Source organism: Cajanus cajan, chromosome 8 (assembly GCF_000230855.2).
Source record: "Cajanus cajan strain Asha chromosome 8, NIPB_CcT2T_4, whole genome shotgun sequence".
NCBI classification, from domain to species: domain Eukaryota; kingdom Viridiplantae; phylum Streptophyta; class Magnoliopsida; order Fabales; family Fabaceae; genus Cajanus; species Cajanus cajan.
In genome coordinates, this window is record NC_138524.1 from 10,802,840 (window position 1) to 10,813,237 (window position 10,398).

A 10,398-nucleotide genomic window follows, 5' to 3' on the forward strand; every position below is an offset into this window, starting at 1 on the left:
ACATAAAATTCACGACGTGTAAGGTATGGCCATTAGCTGGATATTGTTGGATAAAGAAAAGGTTAAAAGTTAATGAATTTGTCTGAAAAGTGAAAGTTCCTGCAAGTATTTAAATTCAGTCATGTGTTGTTTGTTTACAAACTAATAATTACATAAATAATTAGTTATTATTTAAACCTGATTTACTTCAGGATTAATTATTTTTATATATTATCGTTCTCCATCTTTTTAATATATTATGACAATTACATCATATTAGTAAGTTCTAATCATACAAACTCAACCTTATTGGTCAATATCAGAAGTTATGCTCTCTCAAGTGTTAAAAGGGATTGAGATAATATATATAAGGTTTAGATTTGAACTTTATTTGGTTCAAAAATATACAAACTCAGAGATTTAAAATTTTGTCAGTTTTTATTGAAATAATTAATTTTATTTTCCCGTTCTCCCTTGCTTCGATTTAGTGCCACAAACTCTATACATCAAACTGCAACCATTAACTTAACAGTACCCACCAAAGGCCAAGTCAATAAAGGAGTCTTTTCCTGGTGTGAAGGTAGGGTCCAGTGAACACGGTTCTTAAAGCTTTTGGCCCCCTACAAATACCCTCATTCCCTCCCTCCCTTCATTGCCATCAACCACAAACCATTCTATTCTTCCAACATCATAGTATAACAAATACAAACTACAATCCTCATCCTTATCTTCCACTCCCAGTGGTCTCTCACAAGGGACCTCTGTTAGATGTTGTTGTCTTTCTTCAGGTAAATTTACTTAATCCTATTCAACTCAATTGTATTCTTCAAAAATTTACATGCAGGTTCTTATTAGTATGTATTATTTTTTTATTTTTTTGTACAATTCTCTAATCAGAAACAAGCTAAAAACACAACAATTCCGATGAAAGAGTGCTAAAAGAACAATTCTTGAAACGTGTATTATTTTTTATTTTTTTTCCCACACCTCATTTATGGTGTGCGTTTTCCAAAACCCCATGCATGTTTCCTACCTAACTCCACTTTGAAACTTGTGAGCATCATATGTACACTTCTCAAGGGGAGTTGTATTTGGCATTTTGTTCTAAATTCTTGTCACTCGTTTTGTGCAGATAAGTGAATAGCACTTTCCTTCGTGTTTGGGTTATTTATAAGACATGTCAGCACCTTCCATGACTTTGACCAACAAGGTTCAAAGCCTTGAGGAAAAGACCATGATGCCGAAGCAGGGCATCATCACCATTTTCGACTCAAACTCAAACACAACTTCTTCTACCTCTTCCTTGCGAAGAACTCTCTCTACAAACTTGTCCTCCAAGAATTGGCTCTCTCAGAACATTGCTCCATCTGAAGCTGAAGACAAAACCATTGCTGACTCCGAAGCTGAAGACACCTTTGCTGACTCCGAAGCTGAAAGAGATAGGCTCGAGATTTGGAGCTCCATCCAACGGAGCAAGAAGGAGGAGCAAGAGAAATCAAGACCATTTGATACGTGGAGCTCAATCATATCACTCAAAGGAAAAGATGAAATCTCCAAGTCACTTCCTGTGACACCTTATGTTCCCCCTCTTGTGAAAAGGTCAAAGAGTTTAAGTGAGAAGAGCCTCCAAATCTGCACCGAGAGTCTCGGATCCGAGACAGGCTCCGATGGCTTGTTGTTCTCTTCTTACCCTTCTTCTGAGATAGGGGATGCAAGGGAAGAAGAGAAAATTGTTCCGGAACCAATTAATGAAGAACAAGAAGAAGGAGAAAAAGAAGAGTTGTACAATTATGCTGCAGTGGCTACAAAGAAGGCTTCATCACCACCACGTGCTTTCCCTCCACCACTCCCTTCACTCTCTCATCATCACCAAGCTGATCCTTCACTTCACATGCGTTCCCACCGTGACAATGGAAGGTTGGTTCTAGAAGCTGTTTCTGTTCCTTCTCATAACAATTTCAACATTCAGCGCCAAGATGGTCGCCTTGTCCTCACTTTCTCCAATCACCAAGTGGAGGAGGAAGAAGAGAATGATGATCATGGGGAAGGGTGCCTAAGAGGGTTTGAATTTGAAGAAAATGAAGATTATGAGAGTGAAGAGGAATACTTTTTTGATACCAAGGCACAGGTATCCTCCACTGAAGGAAATTCTGGCTTGATGGAATATGAGAGTGCGATAGAGAAAGTGCCCTTATTGTCTGGTGGGTTGACAAGTAGTGTTCATGGGTTGGCTTTGATGATGAATAAGAATAAGACAATTGAGTTGGTGAATAGGAATCCAAAATGGTCGGAGAAATTCAATGAGATGAGCAATTTTGAGGATGTTAATATGGAACAATCACTGCCTTCAAGGCCAAGGGTAGCTAGGTTGATTCCATCAACACCTACTGTGCCTGGGGCTTCTTTCAATTTCAATGCTTATGAGTACTATTGGAGGACCAAGTCTACTACATCAAAAGGTACTAGTGTTAACCTTTACCCCCTTGACCAAGAGAAAAATCATCATCAAGAGAACCTGAAGAGCAAGGTTGTTGTCTCTGGGAACATGAACAAGGTGATCTCAAATGAGCAACAACAGTTGTTTGTTTTGAGAGGGAAGAATGGTGATTACTTGGTTCACAATTTGAAGAGTTGCAAGGATTCTAGAAGGTCATTTCTATTCTGGGAACCCTATTGCATTGCCACATCCTGAGTAACAGCACCAACATCATAATTACTAATCCATTGCTCAAAAACACTATTTATTACTCCATCCTTTTATCTTTACCCGATTCCACTCTTTCAGGGAGTTGTTTAGCGTAGTCAAATAAAAGAAAAGGGAGTGAAAGAAAGGGATAGTGAGGGAGAGAAAGAGAAAAAAAAATACTTTATTTGTATTGTAAGATCACAAAAGATGACTTGAACAGTGTTGTCATATATAATATTTATTATTTCTGTCTTTACTATTGGCTAATAGTCTAATATACATACACAAAACGTAATCTTAGCTCATCTTTGACTTCTTGGATTGTCTTGTCCTTCCCTAAAATTATCATGGTTTCTAAAATTTCCAACTTTTTTTGCTTTTGTAATCTAAGCCAATGGGGTTTCAGAATCGATCTTGTCATGCCTAATTGGTCTTATTTTTTGGAAACACCGTGATCATTCCTTGATATTCTTTGTCCCTCCTCAATTTTAAGTTAGGACAGTGAGTACTGCGCCAAGAAAATTAAAAAGATATAATAAGAATATTTCTTGACTATTTACTTCTTAATTAATAACATTCTCTTTTATTGTGTAAACTATCCCTTAACAAAGAAATTAAGATTATTTTCTCAAAATACAAAATTTTATTTTAAGAATTTTCATTTTTGGACATTTATATATTCTTCTGTACATTTGAATGTCTCGGAATTTTATTTATAATCACATACTTAAGGAATACTTAATAACATATTCCCATATACAGACTAATTTATACTGCAGCTATTACTTGTCCACGATCCATGCATTTTGCATTCCATGGTCTTGAGAAATAAAAAAAGAAAAAGTTGGGAAAAGTGCTTATTACTAAAAAAAGAAAGTGTAATAGCCATATGTATTTCTGAAATATACGATATAATTAACATTTCATAACTCATAAGATTTATTACAGTTCAATTTTAAATTGTATAAAGTTCAATTGAAGTGCGATTGAAGAAGATCGATAATTTCATAATGTGTTTTAAAAAATAAATTAAATATTATTATTAATCTTAATTACTTAGGAAAGCTATATATTAAAAATTTTGGTTCATAAGACGTACGGAAAGACGTGACGTTGTTGAATCTTAAGTTGTATGGTGGATAGGTTTCAAAGATATAGTATGTTATGAGGCATTTATGCATAATCCATAGTTAGAGGTGTTGTCTAAATCAGTGTGATATGAAAATAAGATAAAAGAAGCGAATGAATTCTGAAGCAGTATTGAGAAGAAAGCAGGTGGGGGAATAAAGGTGGGAAAACAATAGTAATCTTTGTTGAGATATGTACAGAGTGGAGGATAGGGTTAGGGTTATAGATTGTAGGAGTGAAGGTGTGGAGTGATGCAGTTCGTGAATTTAAATTAAACCTCATCGAAAATTTCTGAGACATATACCCTTTTGATTCAAAGAAAAAGAGCCTAATCCCACACATGTCATCAACAAATTAACCCTTTGGAATATACAAAAATTCTGCTAGGCTGGCTTTCAATACCAATGTGCATGGCTAGTGCCTAGTGGTGTTTCATTCATGATCAAAAAGCCAAACCCATAGCCACCGCTGGTCTCACCATCATTATCTAAGAGATAAGTAGGTAATATTGATGTAAGAAAGTATTGGAGATCTCATATCTATTAAAAATATATATGAAAAAAATTACAAACGAATTTTGTAGAATTAAATTAAATTAAACTTAAAATCATTTTCTTAAGATGAAATTAAAATCTATCTTAATTATTAATGTTCACCCTTTATTTTATTATCATATTATCCACAAATATTCTATAAATTTCATGTTAAAAATTCACCTAAGATATTAAAAAAAAACAATACCTCTAATTCATGTTTGTGGCGTATACAACTAACGTGTCTATTCTCTCTGTTCACCACGTGGCACTGCCTTATTGGCAGAATTGAGTAATTCCCATTTTAGTCTCCATCGCAATTAATCTAATATTAAAACATTTTTGTATGGATATATGAAATGGAATACTTGCAAACATATTCTAGCATTTTAAATTTTGCCTCTGTGCCACCATAATATTTCATCCAATCAATGAGATAATGGGAGAAGATCTTTGTTGTGATGAGAATATTTTAATATTGTGCTAAAGAACCCTTTATTACAGAAAGCAACACTTGTTGGTATGCCGAATATCTCCCTTTTCTTTTATCCCTACACTTTTTTCCTCTCACCCTACCCTTCTTCTCTCTTTTTGTTTGAATAAATTTGAATGAAATTTAATTAGCTTCCAAAAAGTAATTGGAAAGTAGAGATAGATGCTGCTTCTGCTGACGTACGTATATATGTTTAGTTCTCTTTCGGTTTAAAAGCTGCAAATTCAATTCTGATAAATACGAATTTGAGTTCTTGAATGACAAGGGATCTGAATTTATGTATCACACTGATTGCTAGCTAGCTTCAATTATTCCCTTCAATTAAACAAAGCATTCTTATTGTTTTATTTCAATGAATTTCATCCCTCCCTTCTGTGCTGCATAAACTTTAATTAAATAATTTGTAAGTAAGCTAAAGAGGTACAGTAATAAGTAACTTAAAGGAAGAACCACAAGATTAGTTTAACTTATTTTACAGGGAAGACTATTCTAAGAACTACAACATATTGCACAATTACCAACATAAAAAAAATTAAAGAAATAAAACTTTAGCTATTTACACCCAAAAATATCAACGGGAAGAAATATTTATGAGACGAATTTGTGAGCTTGATCGGATGACTCAACGCTGTGGACCATGTGATCATTAATGGTTTCAATATTATCTCTCATAATGCTTCAGAATATATGGTTCTCAATTCCAAGCTTCGAGTTGTAGCTATATGATAGATAATTATTCTTGTCCTTTGCCAAGTTTGATCATAATTGATACACGTAGCAGAGTTGTCATAAACCTTTTGCTCGATGGAGAAATGAAGAAAAACGATTATGATTGATTGTCTGCCTATGCATTCACTAAGATTTTCATGCCATAACATAAAAACTATTTCAATACCTTTTTTCTTCGGTAGGGTAACGAAAATAGCTTGCTTACATGCATGCATGGCCCACTAATTATATATGTGGGATCCCGCCATATCTTTACGTACATATGATAAAATCTTAGTGACTAAGAGTTAATCATATTAATTAGAGAAGGTGATTAGGAATGCGTGGAGAGTCCTAGAATCTTAAAAGTGTTAAGAATGATTTAAACATGGAAGATTAGTTTTTAAGTTTTAGTTTTACAAGTTAATAACATGAGAAAAATGTAGTTTTTAGTCATTTAGTTAAGTCATACATTTTATTAATTAATAACCATCAAGCTGATAAGTTCAAGTGAAACTGAATTTGATTATCTTAATAAATGTTTCAAGTTCAAATCTTATAAATGAAATAAAAATTAATATAACTGTGTTCAAGAAAACAAAGGTTATTCTTTGTGATTTTAATAATATGAGCACACATAATTATTATGGTTGTGAATTGGTTAAGACTAGTTGATTCTTAACAACTTAAATAAGATTAATTGAAGACAATTGAATATTAGATTAACAATTGGCTACAGTTGAGAAGCTTAGGCCAATGGCTTAGCTAGTTGAAAAGTCTAAACATGAATATATAGCTAGTTAAACAGTTTATTGTAATTGAATGAATGATTTACACATAGAATTGAGATGTGTGTACATGTGTGAAACGTTTCAAATAAGAATACCTTTTATAATGTGAAATGAGAATAATTAATAGTTATCCTTATATTAAAACAAAGTGTTCATATTAAAATGTTACAAACAAAATTATCACATATAGTCATTATCAGAATTATTTCTAATATAATTGTCATCATAATTATCATCATCATCTTTATCATCACTACTCTACCAACATATCGAAGAGGAGGTTTTCTACCAATTGGGGCCCTCCCTTCACCACCTCCATGTGGATGGTCTACAGGGTTCATAACTACTCCTCTTACTACAGAACGCTTACTTAGCCCACATTTAGATCCGGCTCTACCCAAATTTTTCTGGTTTATCCCCACATTTCCCACTTGTTTGACTGTTGCCGAACAATTTTTGGATATCAAACAGACATTCCCAGAAGATAATTTTAATGTGGCTGATTTTCCCTCTTTTACAATTAGTTTCGCTACAGCACCTGCTACTTTAGCTAATTATCCACCCTTTCCGAATGTGATTTACACCTATAAAAAGACCTTTCAACATTCAATTAAGATATCCATTTAATGTAATAAATGTAAGTATCTAATGAAAAGTGACATTTTATCTCAATATGTGTTGTTATATATATACTACTCGATATGTGTTGCTATATATACCAATCGAAATGGGCCTTGGTTCAATGAACTTTGGTTTGAGATCAGCAATTAAGTAATATACTTATCAATCAGCATTAGACTGTGATTATGAATGTAGTCCCAGTTGTTTAGGAGTCCTAGGTGGTCGAAGAAGCTGAAAGGAATGAAATTCGAAACGTTACGACAGCTAGAGGTATCAAATGACCTGGTAATTTGCTAAACATTTTTACCTCTATATTGTTTCTTGGTTCCGAATGTTGGTCCAGTATAAATTTATAATACATAACATGGTTCACTAAACAAAAAATTTATTGACTTGTGATGTGGACTAAACAAAAGAATAATTTATGGAAAATCTAAAACATCACGGCAGAATAGAAGAGCATCATCTAATACAAATATTTCTTTTCTCTTTTCTAAATCATAATACCATACATATTATATGCCTAGTCATTCATTTGCTTCACTATAAATCGCATTTTTTTTCTAACTCACATTTGTTTTCATATTTCTGATTTTTTTTCCTATTTTTTTAACATATTGGCTTTGAAACAAAGGTGAATTTACATTTATCTTGATACAAAACTTCTGCTTAGATACTCAATGCCTTAGTCAAATAACTAATTATTTTTCACCTGTGTCTGTATAAGAGTGTAAACAAGTGGGAATGAGGAACAGAATCGTATGCTTTCCCTTTACAAATTTTTCCAACGATTGGTCTCCCTTTAAATGACAATTGTTTATTAGTTAAGGCAAAGTAGCTAGTGGCCTATGTTGCTAAACTTTTATCTTCTTCATTACGTGCCATTTTCTCACTCGTAGATCTTTCAATGGCCTTGCCACTCACAAGTGCCATTTTATACGTACTACAATTAAATAGTAATATACCCCAAAAGAAATTCATTTCTTAACTATTGGGGAGAGAACAAAATAAAATATATTAAATAAAGTCTCCTTTGTTGAAAATGATAATGTCATATATACAATATGCCATTTTAATTTTGCAGCGGCTGCTGCCCAAACTAGAACTTTATGAGTACTTGGTATTTAGACAAAGCTCATAGAAAATCATGAATATTAGGTAAGGAATGTTTTCTTAATCGAGTTACTACCACAGATTCCAGAAACAGTATAATTCATATATTATTGGCATGATATATCATGAAGATTACAGAAACGGTACACTTAATTCATATATTATGTTAAGGATAATTATCAAATATCACATATATTTTATTTAATTTAAGTAATTATTGAAATATTTTATGCTTATAAATTTTATTTTTAATCACAAAATATTTAGTCAAGTTAATTTTAATTTTAAAATTTAATTATTTAAACATTATATAGTCTTAATATTTTTCTTTGTTGAGATATAACACGAGAAATAATTTAAAAACTACAAATCTCAAAAGAGAATCATAACTTAGAACTACTTAAAAGATTCTTCTAAACTAGCAAAATTTGTTCAAAACAAACAAAGTTAAAATCACTTCTAAAAATATAAACATGCTCATTCAGAGCGAGCTACATAGACACTTTGAATGAGTAGACATCACAAACCAATTAAAAAAAAATCCAATAGAAAATATAATAAAAATAGGATCTTCTTAGTATTCGGTCTTACTTTTACAAATACAATCTTAGAAAGATTAGAAAGAATTTTTGTGAGATAACTCTTATAATCACGGATTGTTCTAAAGTCTTTTCTATAATCTTTAGTTATAAGTGACTAAGTTTTTTCTGTTGAAGATTAATACAGTTACTGTATTCATGCAATCTTCCTTATTCTCATTCAATATATTATTTTTATTCAGTTAATCACTTTTATTCTTATCCTTAATGCATGCTTGGCCAATGCATGATTGTAAAATTTTAACTAAGGTTAGAAAACTCTTTTAATTAGAATTATATAATTTCAATAAAACCCTATTTATTGTCAAGAATTGAGATAAATCTTATTGGTTAATTTTTGTCCTTGACCTTAATGCACAATTGTTTAACAAATTTCACTAAGGAATTGAGATTTCTCTTAAATAACCTAAAATTTCTCACCTAAAGAATTATGATATAAATATAATTGTAAACTGTTGAATTAACTATAATTTTTAATATTAAGTAAAAATTAGGAAAATTTTATACAAGAAAAGTTATTAAAATCAATCTAGCAGCTCTTATCATTTTATAAATTCAAAATTCTTTATTACTTTGTTATATGTTTTTCTATAAATTTTCATATCTCATTCTAAATAATTTTAAATTTCTTTTATTCACCTATTTAATACTAAAATTATATTAAACAATTATAAATTCAAATATGTATCGGTAATATATGCAAATTGAGTATTGTATTTATGGAATATGTGGCAACTCATGAAGAAAGCATCATACATTCTAATAATTGTCAAATTTTAATTCTTAAACCAACTTGCTTCAATGCAACTCTTAGATAAGTTGCGCAAATAATCAAAAGATAAACACAACGTGTCAATTTAATTGAATTAAACTTCTGCTAAACCAAACTGGCTTGTAAATTATGACATAAACGATTTTTTTTGAATTTTAAATTTGTATTTTTCTAACTAATATTTTAATTTATAAATTTCACAAGTTAAATATTTATTATATATAATTAAACTTTATAATAAATTATACATACAAATAAATATTATATTTAAATATATAAATTTTATTTAAAATTTGTATATATAAATATTTTTAAGTATATAAATTATATTTTAGTTTAAGATAAATAATTTATATTATGACACAACTATTCTTAATTATTGATAATTTATTTAATAAATTAAAATTTTAATTTATAAATAAATTAATAAATAAAATAATTAAATTAGTTAAATATTAAAAAAATTCTTAAACTCTCTCATAATGCCATAATGCTAATATATAAGGATTGATTTCTATTAATGCCATAATGCTAATAACCATGAATCAATCCACTACTATTCTTTCACTTTACTATTTGATTTTTTACTTATTTGTATATCTTTTAGACTATTTTAGAACTTAATTTTTTTTAATTTAGTTTATAATACACTAGCGTTTAAAATTCATTTCATGTCTTTGTCTACTTTTAAATAAAGTAAAATTAAAATTAATTAAGATTGAATAATATTTTATGATTAATAGTAGGAAGTCATTTTTAGATAATTACAAAAGATTAATAGCACATAATATAGAAGTTATAAAAATAAAATTGTTTAAAAATTGTGTATACAAAAAAGATATTACCTTTATTATTATTAATTATTATTAGTATAAATACTTCATTGTGGTTGTCTTTTTTTTTTATAGTATTTTCCTATTTTATTTGAGAAAATAAATTAAATTAGAGAAAAGACATGCCAAGGATCTCACTTAA

The 10,398-nt window shown here is 30.2% G+C and overlaps 1 protein-coding gene across 1 annotated transcript; it reads left to right on the forward strand.

Moving 5' to 3' along the window:
• The first annotated feature begins 607 nt into the window (after positions 1 to 607).
• On the forward strand, positions 608 to 2,921 carry LOC109788970 (protein FAF-like, chloroplastic). Its single transcript, XM_020347834.3, has 2 exons — positions 608 to 767; positions 1,112 to 2,921. Exon 2 carries the CDS (start codon positions 1,157 to 1,159, stop codon positions 2,669 to 2,671), a length of 1,515 nt encoding a protein of 504 aa, XP_020203423.2. The 5' UTR covers positions 608 to 767; positions 1,112 to 1,156; the 3' UTR covers positions 2,672 to 2,921.
• Positions 2,922 to 10,398: the final 7,477 nt, after the last annotated feature.